At 34.0% G+C, this 19,797-nt stretch overlaps 1 protein-coding gene across 1 annotated transcript; it reads left to right on the plus strand.

The window, feature by feature from the left end:
* The first annotated feature begins 6,309 nt into the window (after positions 1 to 6,309).
* Positions 6,310 to 9,735, plus strand: LOC132140528 (sushi domain-containing protein 2-like). The gene is made up of 5 exons (XM_059549298.1): positions 6,310 to 6,343; positions 7,511 to 7,678; positions 8,338 to 8,512; positions 9,272 to 9,473; positions 9,618 to 9,735. Exons 1-5 carry the CDS (start codon positions 6,310 to 6,312, stop codon positions 9,705 to 9,707), a joined length of 669 nt encoding a protein of 222 aa, XP_059405281.1. The 3' UTR covers positions 9,708 to 9,735.
* The last annotated feature ends 10,062 nt before the right edge of the window (positions 9,736 to 19,797 follow it).

The raw sequence follows: 19,797 nt of genomic DNA on the forward strand, positions 1-19,797 counted from the left end.
CTAGTAATATAGTCGTAACAGTATGCTGTTGAGCAAATAAATACAAGATGTTTCTGTTCATCACATGAAAGGTCATTTGAGCTCTGTATGAACTGAACGTGATGTGTTCTTGTCAACAGATCTGATTGTACAGTAACTTTATTTCAGGGCCATATTTGTTCGTTTAGATTATCAGCGTTGTTTTTTTATATATAATTCCCCTTTGTTTAAGTAAATGTAGTTGCATTCAGCTTTGTGCACAACTGTTGTTTTAGCTGGTGTCTTATTGCTATGCATCGACAGTCCTCTGAAGTGAGTTTATGCCTTAAAGAGAGGTGGTCTAAACACAAAGTTGTACGTTTTTGTACCTCGTTTTAAAGTTTAGTAATATTTAAAAACTATTTTTTTGTGTAGAATGTGTGAATGTCTGTTTGTGATTTTTAAGTCATTGATTTATGTATTTTGAAATCAGTCATTCATTGTATTTAAATGATGGTGAGCAAATCAACATCTCCTAGTTTTTGTTATGATAAAGGCATTATTTTAATTACTGTAAACATCTCAAGTGTTGTGTGACTCGTATGCAACATGTGAAATCTGATTGCTGGTGCAACGGTTTTGTTTTTCTTTAGAAATGTTAAGCCATGAGCTTTAAGTTCATCTTTTTGTGCAATAAAAAAAAAAAAATTAAAACATGATACAATCTGATGCAAAACTGAAACTTTTTGTTTATTTAATGCGATCTTGGTTTCTCTATTTTATTTTATTTTATTTTAAGTGAGACCAATTATTTGAGTGCATTACTTTATGCCTGTGCAAGTCATTTATAGTTATATTGATTATTATTATTCTTTTTTTAATAAGAAACATTGAATCTTTCAGACTTTCATGAGTATTCATGCTTATTAATATGCTTTTAATTAAAGTTTGAGATGGACCTAAGTAATTAACTCTACATTAAGTTTGCACTTTAATTTGCTTTAAAAGATCCTTTATATCATTAATAAAACTAGGAATAGTGAAGAATTGATCGAAACTTTCCGGTTTTGCTAATGCAGGTAACGTTACATTCATCTGAATTTAAGGGTACATTTTGTGCTTCGTTGACTTTTAAGGCCATCAACTGTGCTAGTCTCCTTAAATATTCGTGCATTGCTCCTCAAAGACTTTAATCTCACATCAGCTCTGTTCATATGCAGACGTGTTTGTTTACACTCAATAGATTCACAAACCGTCGAGCTCTAATGTGTCCCGGTGTGTAAAACCCGAGTCGTATATGATAGAAATATCCTCTGATTTCTAGCCTACTAATGGTGTGAATCAATAAATCAGAAGCAGGCGTCACTGAATCATGTCAGGAGTCGACTCAATCGAGTCATGAGTCAAGACCTTTAGTTCATCATACAGGTGCAGCGACATTAGTTTATAATTAACAATTTATTCTTTAAATAACATTGTATAATAACGCTAAAGTATAATATTCAAAGGCATTAATTTATTTACCATATTTAATATGTGTTAATATTGAAAAACAACAACTTTTTAACAGTGTACTTAAAATACATATATGCATACTATTTATGTATTTACATAACATGCTTTGATGTATAAAGTAAATTACATCTTTAAAGATGCTTAAAAAGTATAGCAATGTATAATGTATTTAAAGTTTATTTGTTTATTATTGTTTACTTGTTTTAATGGACTTTAATTTTGAAGCTTTATTTTGGGGGCATTGCCGTAATCGTCACATCGCGCGCACCCAACTCACTCACTCTCTCACTCTCACTCTCTCACTCTCACTCTCTCACTCTCACTCTCTCTCTCTCTCTCTCTCTCTCTCTCTCACTCTCACTCTGTGTGTGTGTGTGTCAACTCAACAAATTGCAGGGGAACAAGTTTAAAACTTTACAATCCTTATGCATGTGCACGTGTAATGATAATGCTTTGCAAAGATGCAGCCTTAGAGGAAATATATTATGTGCACATATTTTGTGCCAGGGGTTTCATTTATTGCCTCTTGGCTACAATCTGCAGCGAGTCCTTTACTGTTAAACAGTTACAAGCATAGACAGTAAAATAAATGGACACAGCGACCCCATTGGAACTCAATTGAGACGAGTGAAGCCCATTTTTAGCGACTTTTAGCACTTCCGTTTCTGACGCGCAGACTCAAACTAAGCTTGATGACGTCAGCAACCTGTCTGCCAGATGTAAATCTTCTAGTAGCTGTGCGTGAAAACTGCCATCGTTAATCTTGCAGAGACGGCGAGCTTGAGCGGGGAGTTCTTTGGCGTGAGTGAGCAGGAGTAAGTATTCTGATTAATTATTTTGTACAGTATTTTAAAATGTAACGCCAGGGCTTGTATCTATGGGCTTCTCTCTTGACGTTTCCCCGATTGCCTGCGAGCTTCAGACTGCACGGTAATTTCTCTACTGTGCGACAGAGAGTCGAGTGGTTATGACGCAATCGTTAGCCTATTTTTACAAAAACTGTTTCTACTGGGCCAAAGTGTAACATAGAAGGTAATGGAGCCCTTTATACATTGTCGTGTATCTTTAGAAATAAATAATGGACAAATGGAGTCTTTAAACGCCTCAGATGTAAAGTTATTCGCTGTCAAAGTGACGCCAAAATGAATGGGAGTCAATGGGATGCTAACGCAAGTGAAGTTCTGCTACAAGCAAACCTTATGTTGGAATCTTATCTTTAAACACAATTTCTCCCCTGACAACTGTATTCTTTGGAACAATGCATATATAGCTGCTACACAAAAACAAAACACTTTCTGAATAATTGGTTTATAAGTAGGTCTAATCTGTATACAGTAAACAATCTGCTAAATACCACAAAAAATGAATTTTATTCTTGTGAGCACTTCATGGAAAAATATGGTATTGATACATCTCAAGAAGAATTCGAAATGGTGATTGAGTCTATTCCTGTTAGTCTTGTTTCTTTAGCGCAGAGCATACAGACAGATACTTCTCTATCTGTAATAGTCGGTTCTCCTACTATTTCTGGCATTCCACTCACAGATAAGAGATGTAACAATACTTTTATTAGAAACAACTTGATCCTGCCAGTACTCCTAAAACACTGATGGACTTTACTGGACAAGAAATTATGGAACATGATCTTCCTGCTACCTCACCAGTATATTATTGTAAATAAAATCAAAGAAGTTTTATTCAAAATTGTTCACAGATTTTACCCTTCAAAAGCAAACATCTGTACTTTTTTTCCAACTGTGTGTAACTTTTGTACATTCTGTGGCTGTGATGGAGAAACCATTGAGCATGTTTTTGTTGATTGTCCCCTTGTAGCTTCCTTTTGGTCCCATTTACAAAGATTTATTTCCCAAAAGATAAAAAAGAATTTTTCTCTAAGTAAATTTGAAATCCTTCTTATAGTCACTGAGCCAAATTTATCAGCCAATGAAAAATATGTAATTAACTTCATTATTTTAGCTAAATATTATCTGCACAAAATGATTTGACAAAGAAGCAAACCCTCCTTTTACAATTTCAGAATTACAGACCTTAAAAAATAAGAAAAAAAAGAACAGCAAATTAAACAAAACAATCAAATTATTTCATTATTTTAACTTTAATGCAGCGAGAGAGAGAGAGAGACCTTTGTCACAACGTTATGACTGGAGAACCACATAATGTGTTTCATACCATCTGCATACGACGCCTTAAACTGATATGAAAATATCTTGGTTTATTCTAGACAGAAACAATGCTGTGCAAATATAAGGACAAAATCCATCTCTGTATGTTAATGGTGCTGCTTCTTCAGCTGTTATCCAGGACTGCAGGTAAGTTCTTTGTTCATGTACTGGAGTATGAACAAAGTGTTGTTTTGTTATTAGGCTTCAAAGAAGCCTGTTATTCTGTCTTCTAGAAAATGCCATTGCAGCAAAGTGTCTTCTCTTCCTTTCTCAGCGCAGTCGTGTGCCAAGAGCTGTGGAGAGAAGATGAACACATGCTCTTGTCACTCAACATGTGAATCTCTGAGGGACTGCTGTGCTGATTATAAACACTTTTGTCTTGACATTGAACCACACTCTGGGTCTTTGCTGGGAGGCACAGCTACATTTGAGCAGAACATTAACCTCACTTGCAGATAAGAGCGCCAGAAATCTGTTGATGTTCTCTGAAGCGCACAAATCAACTATTCAGAAACACTGGAGACATTTGAAGTTCCTTGCAAGTTTATTTTAATGTCACAACACACTGTTGAAGTATTTGTTCAGTGAAAAAAATAAAAGAACATTTCCTGTGTCGTCCAAACCTCTATGCCTTTTAGATATGCTATATTGCAAGTATTGGGACACCCACTTTTAATGAACAGGTTTGACTACTTTAGTAGTCAAGTTTTAATGTTTAAGCATATAATGAAATAAATTATAAGCAAATTCCAAATGCATATGGAATTTGCATATGCACATGCATAACAGTTAGTTCCACTGTATGATCAACTTATTTCAGTTGTCTAGGAGTAATATTATATAGAAATTCACTTGCAAGAGCCGAGTACTACTGCACAATGATCAGCAATCACGTATAATTTTTATGGCATTATGGGAGTTTTGGCTCAAGGTTTTGCTCTTGATTTTCTTCCTCCCAAATCCTCAAGGACAAAACTACAAGGTTTATTTGGCACAACAAGTGGCTGTGGTGAAGGCTGAATGAGATAAGATGGAAATGTTTTAAAAATAGCTTCGTTAGCCTACTGCTATTTCATTCGGGCTTGTCATCATTAAAAAAAAAAAACCTATGCAGATAAATCGCGCCATCTGGATGGAGTGAATTTGATTGTGGTTGGATGAGAAGTATATCTACCATTCCGACACCCTATTGGTTTGTACGCGATCCATCGCACCTGCACATGACACAAATCACATCACACTCCAGCAAGGACATAGCCAGTTTTGGGTTCGTTTATCAAAAAATATATTTCTTAAAAGTAGGGTTGGGTATGGAACCAGAATCCGATCGCCTCAGAGTCAGTCCCCTTAAATTTCACATGAAACCGGCGTCAGACCGGTCTCCTCCCCGTCTTTCAGCGCGCTCTTCAACCCGCAGACCGCGAGCGGAGCAGCGCATGCGCACTTATACAAACTGAGGACACGAGGTGTGTGTTTATCTCTTATCGATAGATTGTTAGAACATCCGTATCTGTGCAGTTCTTTGTCATAAATACAGTTTACAAAAGGTCACGAGGGAGCAGTCGGTTTCTCATCTGTAAAGTTTTCGCTCATCACACCACAGCCGTCTCCTCCAACGACAATCTAGCCCTTAACACATATGAACGAACACATACTTACACTTATTTAAATATAGCCTACTTAATTTAATCATACGTACTTTATACATACACTACTGTGCAAAAGTCTTAGGCACGTTAGTATTTTCACTTAAAAGAATGGTGTTCGGCCAGGTATTATATAAATATATTTATTATTATATAAATATATTTATTATTATATAAATATATTTTGCTGTAGTGTGTCAGTATAAAATATCAATTTATATTCCCAAACATTCATTTTGCCGTTGTCAGACTGCTTGTGCATTCACAATCGCACTAGATTATTATTAAAATTAATGGCAAACTGATATTTCCTACTCACACACTACAGCAAAAGATATAAATAACTGGCTTAAAACCCTTTTTTAGGATGAAAATACTAATTTTTCCATAAGACTTTTGCATAGTACTGTATTTTAAAAACGACATTGTTGCTACTTTATATAGAATGAGCATACAGTAATTCACAGAACTGATTTAAGACAGTGACGGACAGCACTCATCTTAACTAAATATCAGAGAGATTGACAGAGATACAGTAGAAACATTATGTGTGGTTGTGTATTAAATAATGACCCAGATTGTGAAATACATTTATTAGCCTTAGAGTAAGGGAAGCACAACTTGGGAAATGAGAGCATCCAAGCTGAAAGCTATGGATTTATTTTAAATATTTTTAATGTTCTTTAAAGTTATCCATAGTTTTTTTTTTTGGTTCTTTTTTTTAAAGTATCGGTTCAGGCACCGTTTAGGAGCCGGTACCGTTTTAAAAGTATCGAAAAGGCACTGGACCCTACTTAAAAGTTATTATTTCTCACTACTGGCTCATTTACCAAATGGGTACTTTCTCTTCGTACTCCACAAATTAAGCTACTGTAGGTGGTTCGGTAGCGAGACGTTTGAATAAATTAGCGTTTTTTCGATTGACGATGCGATTGACAATGTTGTGATAAGTAGGCTATACCAACTTTGTAACTCGTTACCCCCCAAACACTGGACATAGCAGACGTATGTACCGAATACAAGAAGCTATCAAGCAAGAAGGTATCAGGATTATGACTTATTTTTCATTTTTAGTTTTTGATTAATCACTTGGATTAATCATTCATTTTGACAGCACTATAATGTTTATTGTAGATAGACAACCATACAAGAGTAATTGTTATTAAGCCTGCACCAATGTTCTTGTCCATTGCCCTCGCAGATTCCTGCAGCTATGCTTGGATGTACATTTACACTCCATTAAAGGTTATTGATGACATGCCTCTGAAGTTTGACTTTTTGCACCATAACAATACTTATTGGCAACTAGTCATCATATCTCTAGTCCTTTAATGTATTTGCATTGTACTAAAGTGCGTTCATTTTAAATGGGCATATATGTGGCTGATGAAGACCTGAAGGTCGAAACGTTGCTTGATTAAATTCCTCTGGAGCAGTAGTTTTCAGTGTTCAGACTTCACTTCTTTATTTGTCTATATCATTCAGTTGTCTTGCACCTGCGTCCTAATTGGATGTTTGGGATGTGCACACCATTTTTGTATTTTCATATATGTGGCTGAAACAGGTAGCCTAGTGCATCCCAAATTTTTCAACATGAACATTTTAATATAACATTATAGTCATTATGGCCTATGGCCTTTAGAAAAATGTTTTTTTGAGGAGGTGGGGTAGTGCACAATAGACCCCTGTGGCGCGGCCTAAGCTTTTGTTCTTAATGGCATTTTTTTCCCCTTACATTACTTTTACTTTTATACTTTAAGTAGTTTTTTAAACCAGTACCTTTACACTTTTACTTGATGAAAAAAGCTTGAGTTGATACTTCAACTTCTACAAAAGTCTTTTTAAACCCTAGTATCTATACTTCTACTTGAGTAATGAATGCCAATACTTTTGACACCACTGCTTATTTGTGTTCTACTGGAAGTTATCCCAAATAGTCTGATCAAATGCATGCCCTTTCAAATGTTTTGTGACATCATTTGTTAACCTTTCAAATGACTTGGCTTCTTTTCTGAAACATTCTTTCAGTCTTGTTCCTAGCTAATATAGGTTATAATTGTATGGTTATTGCATAGTGGCCTGCTTAGATATTGTTGTCAGATCTCCTGAAGCATATTATAGTAGCAAGTTTACAGCAATATTTGAGTTTTAATGTAGAAGAGTTTATTTTTAAGATAAGATTGATTGAAGTTCTGTCTGATATATTAGTCCATCACAGTAAGCTGGGTCCTGATTACAAGATCATTCTGGTCAATGCCACACAGTGGCAGTACTACGGCACTCCTGACGTCAGCGGGGATCTAAAGATGACCTGGATCCCATCCCTAATAAAGGCAGAGAGAGTCAACATTGAGCTGTGGGGTTACAATGAGACCGGTGAGTCCATCTGTCCATCCATCCATCCTTCCACTAATTTTGTTTTGTTCATTCTGTCTGTCTGTTGGTCAGTTGTTCTGTCTGTCATTCTGTAATTCTGTCTGTCGGTCCTTATTTTTGTCTGCCTTTTGTTCTGTCAGCTGTTGTCTTTCTGTCTGATGGTTGTTACTACTTGTGACGAACGGTTTACAACTTAGAATTGTTTTGTCATTCTGTCTGTTTATTGTTTGTTTTCTTTTTTCTTTCAGTTATTCTCTCAGTCAGTCTTTCAAATATAATGCCATGTTTCCTAATAATATCTCCCATGGGTAACATGTAGAGCGTGAAAAGTAACGGTCCTAGTACTGAGCCTTGAGGTACTCCATAATGCATTTGTGGTTGGAATGATACCTCTTCATTCACTGCCATGAATTGATGACAGTCAGATAAGTAAGATTTGAACCATGCATGCCAGTGTCCTTCCTTTAATGCCAACATAATTTTCTAGTCTATTTAAAATAATATCTGTCATTTGTTCTGCCTTTCTGTCTGATGGATTCTTTCTTTTGGCATTTCTGTTTGTTTGTCTTTCAATTTCTTTGTCTGTCAGTCTGTTTATCATTATAACTGTCTTTTGAAAATGCATACAGGAGATAATATATTATTATGATAAACTACAGGAGAGGCGTATTCTCTGAACTGGGAGGCGAAGTGGAAGTATCTGTACACTGTGGACAGGGATGTACCCAACAGTGGAGTTTTCAGTTTCACCCCACAGATTGCCGAAAAACCATACTTCCTTTGGGACCTAGGGATCATACGGGTCAGCCCGAGCACTAAACCAGATGGAGCCCAGTAAGAACTTTTATTAGTTAATATTAGACATGCACAGTTTTGGGAAGGATACTTTGGAAATGTAATATGTTACAGATTAGGCTATAAATTACACTATTTAGAATTAAATAATTTTTTTCAATTAAAGCAATGTAACTGATTACATTTGATTATTCTCAAATACGACAAAAAAGAGTTTATGAAATTCTTCATCACATGAATTAAGGTCGTAAATCATTTCATTTTAAAGCACAGCCACCACTAAATCAGACTTTAGAACCTCTTTTTTACTTTATGATCATTCTGAGGTTAAGTACAGATTTAAAATCATAACAAGATCTGATTTAATAGCTATGATGCTGTTGTTGTAATAAAATCTTTGCATAACTGTGACAGGAAACACTGGCATCGGTGTTTTAAAAAATCGTAAAAAAATAAAACGTAGATAAATCCAAATAGGAACTAAAACAGGTTAAGGTTTAAGGTGTTCTTGTTACACGTTACATCTACTTATTATTATAATATTATATTATATTTTATTACCATATAGTAAGTACATGTATTTAATTAATATTACTCAGTACTTAAATGTATAATTACACTATAACAAGGACACCTTAAAAATAAAGTCCAACTCATTATCTTGTAATTAAATTATGCAATTCTGTTACATGTAGCTAGTTACTCCCCAACAGTATTATGATTTATACGAATTTATACTTAATATATGGTTCCAGTATCCAAATGTTTGAATAAGAAACCTTTTTGTGTGTTTTGCAGGAATGTTAACACGCTGTGGAGTGAAGAGCATGCGATCGCCTGGCATCTTGAGGAGGCCTTCAGGAAGGACTCTGCAGGCTGGGAACTGGAGAAGTGCATTAATTGGGATAAAGAAGAGAAAGCAATGCCCAACTTTCTGACTGAGATCACCGATTGCCCTTGCACACTGGCCCAGGCCCGTGCTGACACCGGGAGATTTCATGTAGGTGTAGAGCAATAAATGAATCGGAAATTCCACCAATTTGTATTTGTAATCATAGATGCATTGGTGAAACGGCTTTAATTGAATGTAATATAAGTGTCTATATCAGAGCTCCTTTTGACGAGTGGTGTGTTTATTTTTCAGAATGATTATGGCTGTGATATCGAGGCAGGTAGTATCTGTGTTTACCATCCAGGTGCAGTTCACTGCGTCAGAGCCATTCAGGGCAGGTGATGCGTCAAGTCACCTTTACTTCTCTATATGTGATAAACAAAAAAATTAGCAGAATCAAGTATGTAAACTTAACTATTATCTGTGATATTTGCACACTGGTTATTAATCCCGAAGCTAGACTTTCGCTTAAATCAATGCATTTTCTGCCCAATCGTTTACTTAATGTACTTGGCAAAACATTATGGAAAATGATGGCTGATGATCTGAAAACAGGGGCAAACAATTTGGAGATTAACCAACTGTCTCTATTGAGAAATTCTACTCCGATGTCTTATCAAATTTTTTATTTTTTTTTTGCAAAATCTGTGAGTACACATTTTGCAAGTTGATGTTCTCTTGATTTGTGCTTATGTGTGATTAGATTTTTTTCAATTCTTTTTCATTTTATTTTATTATTTTAATTTAATGCTTTTTATTTTATTATTTATAACGCTTCTTATTATATTTTATTTTCGTTTTGTTTTATAGTTTTATGTAATGATTTTTATTTTGTTTTATTTAATGCTTTTTATATTATTTTTTATTTATAATTTTATTTAATGCTTTTTATATAAAAAATATTTTATTTATTTATAATTTTATTTAATGCTTTTTATTTTTTTTATAATTTATTTAATGCTTTTTATTTTATAACTTTATTTAATGCTTCTTATTATATTTTTATTTTGTTTAATAGTTTATTTAAAATTTTATTTAATGCTTTTTATTTTATTTTATAATTTATTTAATGCTTTTTATTTTATTACTTTATTTAATGCTTCTTATTATATTTTTATTTTGTTGTATAGTATTTTATTTAATGCTTTTTATTTTATTTTATAATTTATTTAATGCTTTTTTAATAACTTTATTGAATGCTTCTTATTATATTTTTATTTTGTTTTATAGTTTTATGTAATGCTTTTTATTTTATTTTATAGTTTTGAATGAATTTAATTTAATTTTTTATTTTATCTATAAGTTTATGTAACGCTTTTTATCAATTTTATTGTTTTATTTAAGGCTTTTTCATTTTATTTTATAACTTCATTTAATGTTTTTTATTTTATTTTATAATTTATTTAATGCTTCTTATTATATTTTTATTTTGTTGTATAGTATTTTATTTAATGCTTTTTATTTTATTTTATAATTTATTTAATGCTTTTTTTTATAACTTTATTGAATGCTTCTTATTATATTTTTATTTTGTTTTATAGTTTTATGTAATGCTTTTTATTTTATTTTATAGTTTTGAATGAATTTAATTTAAATTTTTATTTTATTTATAAGTTTATGTAACGCTTTTTATCAATTTTATTGTTTTATTTAAGGCTTTTTCATTTTATTTTATAACTTCATTTCTCTTGCTGGGGCGACACGACTCAGTTCGGTGGCCATGAGGGAGAAGTCAAAGTCAAAGTCACCTTTATTTATATAGCGCTTTAAACAAAATACATTGCGTCAAAGCAACTGAACAACATTCATTAGGAAAACAGTGTCAATAATGAAAAAATGATAGTTAAAGGCATTTCATTATTGAATTCAGTTATGTCATCTCTGTTCAATTAAATAGTGTCTGTGCATTTATTTGCAATCAAGTCAACGATATCGCTGTAGATGAAGTGACCCCAACTAAGCAAGCCAGAGGCGACAGCGGCAAGGAACCGAAACTCCATCGGTGACAGAATGGAGAAAAAAACCTTGGGAGAAACCAGGCTCAGTTGGGGGGCCAGTTCTCCTCTGACCAGACGAAACCAGTAGTTCAATTCCAGGCTGCAGCAAAGTCAGATTGTGCAGAAGAATCATCTGTTTCCTGTGGTCTTGTCCTGGTGCTCCTCTGAGACAAGGTCTTTACAGGGGATCTGTATCTGGGGCTCTAGTTGTCCTGGTCTCCGCTGTCTTTCAGGGATGTAGAGGTCCTTTCTAGGTGCTGATCCACCATCTGGTCTGGATACGTACTGGATCCGGGTGACTGCAGTGACCCTCTGATCTGGACACAGACTGGATCTGGTGGCCACGGTGACCTCGGAACAAGAGAGAAACAGACAAATATTAGCGTAGATGCCATTCTTCTAATGATGTAGCAAGTACATAGGGTGTTATGGGAAGTGTTTCCGGTTCCGGTTTACCTAATTAATGCAGCCTAAAAATCCTTTAACGGATTTGGATAATAAAAGCATATTAGTATGTTATGTGTATGCCAGGTTAAAGAGATAGGTCTTTAATCTAGATTTAAACTGCAAGAGTGTGTCTGCCTCCCGAACAATGTTAGGTAGGTTATTCCAGAGTTAAGGCGCCAAATAGGAAAAGGATCTGCCGCCTGCAGTTGATTTTGATATTCTAGGTATTATCAAATTGCCTGAGTTCTGAGAACGTAGCGGACGTAGAGGATTATAATGTAAAAGGAGCTTATTCAAATACTGAGGTGCTAAACCATTCAGGGCTTTATAAGTAATAAGCAATATTTTAAAATCTATACGATGTTTGATAGGGAGCCAGTGCAGTGTTGACAGGACCGGGCTAATATGGTCATACTTCCTGGTTCTAGTAAGAACTCTTGCTGCTGCATTTTGGACTAGCTGTAGTTTGTTTACTAAGCGTGCAGAACAACCACCCAATAAAGCATTACAATAATCTAACCTTGAGGTCATAAATGCATGGATTAACATTTCTGCATTTGACATTGAGAGCATAGGCCGTAATTTAGATATATTTTTGAGATGGAAAAATGCAGTTTTACAAATGCTAGAAACGTGGCTTTCTAAGGAAAGATTGCGATCAAATAGCACACCTAGGTTCCTAACTGATGACGAAGAATTGACAGAGCAACCATCAAGTCTTAGACAGTGTTCTAGGTTATTACAAGCGGAGTTTTTAGGCCCTATAATTAACACCTCTGTTTTTTCAGAATTTAGCAGTAAGAAATTACTTGTCATCCAGTTTTTTATATCGACTATGCATTCCATTAGTTTTTCAAATTGGTGTGTTTCACCGGGCTGCGAAGAAATATAGAGCTGAGTATCATCAGCATAACAGTGAAAGCTAACACCATGTTTCCTGATGATATCTCCCAAGGGTAACATATAGAGCGTGAAGAGTAGCGGCCCTAGTACTGAGCCTTGAGGTACTCCATACTGCACTTGTGATCGATAGGATACATCTTCATTCACTGCTACGAACTGATGGCGGTCATATAAGTACGATTTAAACCATGCTAATGCACTTCTATTAATTAAGATCCACTAAGATCCAATAAAACTAATAGAGAGATACACCCACGATCAGATGATAAGAGCAGATCATTTGTAACTCTAAGGAGAGCAATCTCAGTACTATGATACGGTCTAAATCCTGACTGGAAATCCTCACATATACCATTTTTCTCTAAGAAGGAATATAACTGTGAGGATACCACCTTTTCTAGTATCTTGGACAGAAAAGGGAGATACGAGATTGGTCTATAATTAACTAGTTCTTTGGGGTCAAGTTGTGGTTTTTTGATGAGAGGCTTAATAACAGCCAGTTTGAAGGTTTTGGGGACATATCCTAATGACAATGAGGAATTAATAATAGTCAGAAGAGGATCTATGACTTCTGGAAGCACCTCTTTCAGGAGCTTAGATGGTATAGGGTCTAGGTTTAGATGATTTAACAAGTTTATACAATTCTTCCTCTCCTATGGTAGAGAATGAGTGGAACTGTTCCTCAGGGGGTCTATAGTGCACTGTGTGATATGATACTGTATCTGACAGCTGAATGGTTGCAATTTTATCTCTAATAGTATCGATTTTAGAAGTAAAGTAGTTCATAAAGTCATTACTGCTGTGATGTTGGGAAATTTCAACACTTGGTGAGGCTTTATTTTTCGTTAATTTAGCCACTGTATTGAATAAATACCTGGGGTTATGTTTGTTTTCTTCTAAAAGAGAAGAAAAGTAATCGGATCTAGCAGTTTTTAATGCTTTTCTGTAGGATATGTTACTTTCCTGCCAAGCAATACGAAATACCTCTAATTTGTATATCTTTAAATTATTTATTTATGGTAAGTTTCTTTTCTCTCTCTCTCTTTTTTTTCAGAGAGAGTAGTGAGTTTTTTACAAACAATGTTTGCAAAATAAAGTAATGTATTGATAAGTTATTGATAATCATTGAGGCTTTCCTGGAAATCTGTTAAATGTTAATATTATTCCTGCAGATGTACGAGACGAGAAATGCGATACTTTGTGTCTTGTTCCAGGTGTTTTTGTGTTTTCCCCTAAAGCCACTATTGTGACGGTGATGTTCCCGTCGGGGATGGGGTTAGAGGTCAGGGCAGGTGACCCTTACTGTTTTACTGCCACATGACTTACAGAACCACACGCTTGGGCTGCTCGGCACAATGAATGACGATCCTGAAGATGATCTGACCGCTAGTAATGGAGCGGTCATCTCTCTCAACAGCAATGCACTGGACATATTCACCCACTGTGCTGGCTGTGAATACCTGCGTCGCTTTACATTACTTTACTCCCAGTTTGTTTTTTTTAAATGTTATTTAATGCTTTTTAGTTTATAGTTTTATTTAATGCTTTATATTTCATTTTAAAGTTTTATTTAATGCTTTTTATTTTATTTTTTATTTTATTGTTTCATTTCATGCTTTTTATTTTATAAATTTTTTAATGCTTTTTATTTCATTTTATAGTTTTATTTAATGCTTTTTATTTTATTTTTTATTTTATTGTTTCATTTCATGCTTTTTATTTTATTTTATAATTTTTTTAATGCTTTTAATTTCATTTTATAGTTTTATTTAATGCTTTTTATTTTATTTTATAGTTTTATTTAATGCTTTTTATTTTATTTCATAGTTTTATTTAATGCTTTTTATTTTATTTTATTGTTTCATTTCATGCTTTTTATTTTATTTTATAATTTCTTTAATGCTTTTTATTTTATTTTATAGTTTTATTTAATGCTTTTTATTTTATTTCATAGTCTTATTTAATGCTTTTTATTTTATTTTTTATTTTGTTGTTTTATTTAATGCTTTTTATTTTATTTTTTATTTTATTGTTTCATTTAATGCTTTTTATTTTATTTTATATTTTTTTTAATGCTTTTTATTTCTTTTAATAGTTTTATTTAATGCTTTTTATTTTATTTCATAGTTTTATTTAATGCTTTTTATTTTATTTTATAATTTCTTTAATGCTTTTTATTTTATTTTATAGTTTTATTTAATGCTTTTTATTTTATTTCATAGTTTTATTTAATGCTTTTTATTTTATTTTTTATTTTATTGTTTCATTTCATGCTTTTTATTTTATTTTATAATTTTTTTAATGCTTTTTATTTCATTTTATAGTTTTATTTAATGCTTTTTATTTTATTTTTTTATTTTATTGTTTAATTTCATGCTTTTTATTTTATTTTATTTTTAATGCTTTTTATTTTGTAATTTTATTTAATGCTTCTTATTATATTTTTTATTTTGTTTTATAGTTTTATGTAATGCTTTTTGTTTTATTTAATGCTTTTTATTTTATTTATAACTTTATTTAATCCTTTTTATTATTTTATTTATTTTATTATTATTACAAGAAAACACTGTATGGGTCAAAATTATTGATTTTTCTTTTTATACCAAAAATCATTAGGATATTAAGTAAAGATCAGGTTCCATGAAGATATTTAGTAAATGTCCTACAGTAAATATATTAAAACTTAATTTTTGATTAGTAATATGCATTGCTAAAAACATCATTTGGACAACTCTCAATATTTTTTTTTTTTTTTGCATCCTCAGATTCCAGATTTTCAAATAGTTGTATCTCGGCCAAATATTGTCCAATGCCACACTGCTGGCCTTTCCACACTCATGCATCCACCAAAAGAGATCTGGAGCCTGGTGAGTGAAGCAGCTTCACTGGGAACCTATTATGCAAAAGCTTCATGTATTTTTAGATTTTTTGCATGATTTTGCATGAATGATAATTACCGAAAATTCTTTCCCAGACTTCTATATGTGTGATTTAGACCGCATCTCACAAAAAAACATTTTATAATCCATTCATTTCTGGCCTTGAAATAGAACTGGATGAGCCACATTCAAAGTTTTTTTTTTTTTTGTATAACCTACTGTATATATGTTCTCAACAGATGAATTATGTATTCATGCATCAGTTATTTCTACATCGAAGCATCGTTTGCAGATGAACCAGATCTCCGTTATGAAGCATTAGAGACTTGCATATTATCTGCATAATCTCTCTATATAGTTTAGTAACGGCTGTGGTTTTGTGATCTCAGTGCGATCCTGTGGCTGGTTGTGTACCCTGAAGGGTCAAAGGTCACATTCTGGTGTCACAGTGGATACAGTCTCTATGGCTCTCATGAACGCACATGTCAAGCAGACGGCGAGTGGTCTGGAGAAGATACACACTGTGTGGCTGGTAGGTAAAAGTGGAAAAGACGATCCAGTGATGAATGACTCACAGAAAGGTTGTTGCATCCCACCAGATGGCAGAGTTTCCTTTTTTAAAGTTCAGATCCTCTTGAGAAACTAGAAGGCTTTAGTAGGTACTGATAAAATTAAGTTTATTTTATATAGCACTTTTGCAATATCAGAACAGAAAAAAAAATACAGATAAAGATGAATCCACTGAATGAACAGTCAGAGATCAGAGAAACTAGAAAGGAAACGATATGTTTTAAGGTGGGTTTTGAAATCTGTTTGGGAATAAAATTGAGGACAGAGACACAAAACGACTCTTTTTTTTCTTTTTCCTCCATATTCCATTATGAAAACCAGTCTTAAGTGTACATTTTTCATAATTGAGATTTATAGATCATCTGAAATAATGCTGAATTTGTTATTATAGTACAATATTTTGCTGCGATACAACTATTAGAAAATCTGGAATCTGAGAGTGCAAAGAAATCTAAATACTGAGAAAATCATCTTTTAAAGTTGTCCAAATGAATTCTTAGCAATGCATATTGATAATCAAAAATTAAGTTTTGATATATTTACAGTAGGAAATTTACTAAATATATTAAAGGAACATGAGCTTTACTTAATATCCTAATGATTTTTGGCATAAAAAAGAAAAAATCGATAATTTTGACCCATGCAATGTATTTTTGGCTGTTGATACAAATACACCCCAGAGACTTCAGACTGCTTTTGTGCTCCCGGGGTCACAAAATGCTGATTTGCTGCTCGAAAAAAACATTTCTTATTATTATTATCAGTGTTGGAATCAGTTGTGCTGTTTGATATATTATGGAAACCTTGAATCTTTATTATTTGATGAGTCGAAAGTTCAAACCTGGATGTACTTGTGCTTGTTAACCCTTGACCCCTCGGTCTGATCTGAGCGGAGCGACTCTCTCCATCAAACACATGGTTCACTGTGTAACACAAGAGCCAAAACAGAGCCAATCATCTCGTGCTGAATCTACTGAATGCACGCTATTGTTAACATATCAGATAATTCATATTGGGGAAAACTAATAAATAAATGCGGTAGTGTTAGTGTTCAGCCAATGCTTGTCATCTGTCAGATATATCTGAAGTGCATTGCGTAAATCAATAAAGCAGCCGTTTTCTGCTTCATTGATCAATGATCGTGGAGTTTAAGTTGCAGATAGAGGAATTGGATTGAACTCACAGGTTTGTGTAGGCACTCTTTTATTACCGCCATCACTCACAACTCGTTATTTATCATCAAGTAATTATAGGATTATTGATATATATCTTTGCTAGCAGACAGAGCACCATTCAGACTACAGTCTTAAAAATAAAGGTGCTTTTTTTGTCTAAATGGTTCCATAAAGAGCCTTTAACATCTGAAGAAGCTTTCTGTTTCACAAAAGCTTCTTTGTGGAGGTTCTTCAGATTATAAAAAGGTAAGAATTTTGGTAAGAATATTGAATCTTTGACTTAATGGTTCTTTGAGGAACCGAAAAGGGCTTTTCTATGGCATCGCTTGTAAAGAACCTTTTAAAGGTGACATCTTATAAAACATCTGAAATCTTTAAGTGCTATAATCAGGTCCCCGGGGCATCTACCAACCAAGGAAACGTGGCAAAGATTAACCCAGTAACTTTTTCTGATAAGCGTGTTTACTTTTTCCTGCTGTTTACCTTCACAGACACAAACTTAGTTTACTACTCACATGCCATATGCATTCAGAAAACTAAAGTTTAAACTAATATGGTTTAAAATGCACGATTTCAGTGCGATAAACATGATAATCAGAACCAAAACCAATGTTTTAGCAGGTCCGAGCTGTAATGATGCAGCTCTATTCTGGAAAGCAGCAGCTCATTAGCATTTAAAGAGACAGGCACGAAAAACAGCTGTTTCTGTTTCAACTCAATATAGGCTTTTTCAAAATTATATAATAAATAATCTGTGGGGTATTTTGAGCTGGAACTTCACACACACATTCTGGGGACACCTGAGACTTATTTTACATTATTGTAAATAGGGGCCTAATATGTCTCCTTATTTTTAAGATTTTAGCAGGTTATTTCGTCTTTTTTGTCTCACTTTCCCTACCTGTTTCTGTCTACTGATTCTCACTCCTTTTTACCCATTTAGCCTTTTTGTCCTCTTTACATGTCTTTCATCCCTCTTCACCAGTCTCATTCTCTCTTTTCTCTTCACTTGTCTGTCTGTTTTGTACCTGTTTCTCTCTCTTTCTCTGTACCTGCCTGTACCAGTTCATTCTCACCACGAACTATCTCTTTTTATTCTTGTCATTCACTTCTCGCTCTCCCTCAACTTTCTCTCTCTCTCTACTTCTCACTTTTATATGTACTTATACTCACTTTTTGTCATCTCTGCCTACCTGTCTCTCTCTTCCTTTCTCCTTTATATCTCTCTCTCTCTCCCTAAATGTCTTTTTTATGCATCTATCTCTCCCATCTTTATGGTCAAATTTCAAGTTCTTTATTTTCAGATGTACAGCTGTAAAGCTTGTATTTTGGTGGAAGCCCGCAGGGAGCACTTAAAGCTTCACTGTTGTTGACAGCAGCCGGTTTATAAGCGCATCTCATTACAAATTTTGGAAAGAAAGTTGGCACGTGTTGGGTTCATGTTATGAGCAGCCCAAACTCAGAGCAGATGTAGAGATGGAGTTCATGTGGAACAGCATTTAAATGGCAAACTGAGCCGCTCTGAGACACTAGAAACACTGGATCTTGGACGTGTAAATGAACACAGTGCTGCGCTTCACTCTGAAACACACTGGACACCTCATGTTATTTGATAATCACACTAAGCTATATTTCAATTTGGGTTATTTTTCAGCTGTCATAAAGGATTCACACAGATCCGCTCTACTTAGCATGAAAGCACAACCTACAGATAACCCCCATCCATACATGCACGTCTTTTCATTCTCATGGTATGGCCATATCTGTTGCTCTTGAGCTTGTCTATAGTCATTATCTTCGCCTGGTGCTCTTAAGAGCTGACATGTGTCGTAGTGAGCGAGGGGCTCAGGGCTCCACCTCCACTTCAATTGATAGTCGCACTGAACCTCTGTTCACTCCCATGGTTGCAAGACAATGTGGGGTCTCCCTCTTATCTGTTCCTCTGCTTTCCCTCTCTCGCTCTCTCCTTCTCTTTCTTTTGTTTTGGCTACTGGCTGATAAAGGTTGACATTCTAGCCCACATACCCCTCGAGCATGTCAGTAACGCTGGGATCAAAGAGCTTCCCATTACAGCTCTCTGAACCCCCAGCTAATAACCCTCAACGGTTAGTTATTTGCATGCATTCCTACACCGTTCATATTCAGAGGAGCAAAGAGCAGCAGAGTGAGTGAAAAGTGCAGGTTAAGAAAAGGACAGGGCTGCAACCAATAATTATTTCAAAAATCTGTTAAACTATTTCCTCAATTAATCATCATTTCAAACATCTCCCAAAGAATGTGTGCATATTTTTTCAAATATAAATCAGTGATTTTAACAAGTTTAAGAAATGAAACAAGATCTGATTTTTTACAGATGTAATCAAAAATGGCTCTTGTTCCGGATTAGATGGATATAATGTTGGTAACTGGTTAAAAGTGGAATTATTTAGTTCTGGAAAATTACTCCCCACAGTAATCTTTT

The sequence above is a fragment of the Carassius carassius genome, chromosome 5, assembly GCF_963082965.1.
Source record: "Carassius carassius chromosome 5, fCarCar2.1, whole genome shotgun sequence".
NCBI classification, from domain to species: Eukaryota; Metazoa; Chordata; class Actinopteri; order Cypriniformes; family Cyprinidae; genus Carassius; species Carassius carassius.

Excerpts from the sequence above, each read along its gene's own strand:
- LOC132140528 (XM_059549298.1), top strand. The coding sequence starts at position 6,310 with ATGTACCGAATACAAGAAGCTATCAAGCAAGAAG. Across the intron at positions 6,344-7,510 it reads AGAAGCTATCAAGCAAGAAG|TCCATCACAGTAAGCTGGGT; the intron begins GTATCAGGATTA and ends CTGATATATTAG. Across the intron at positions 8,513-9,271 it reads ACTAAACCAGATGGAGCCCA|GAATGTTAACACGCTGTGGA; the intron begins GTAAGAACTTTT and ends TGTGTTTTGCAG.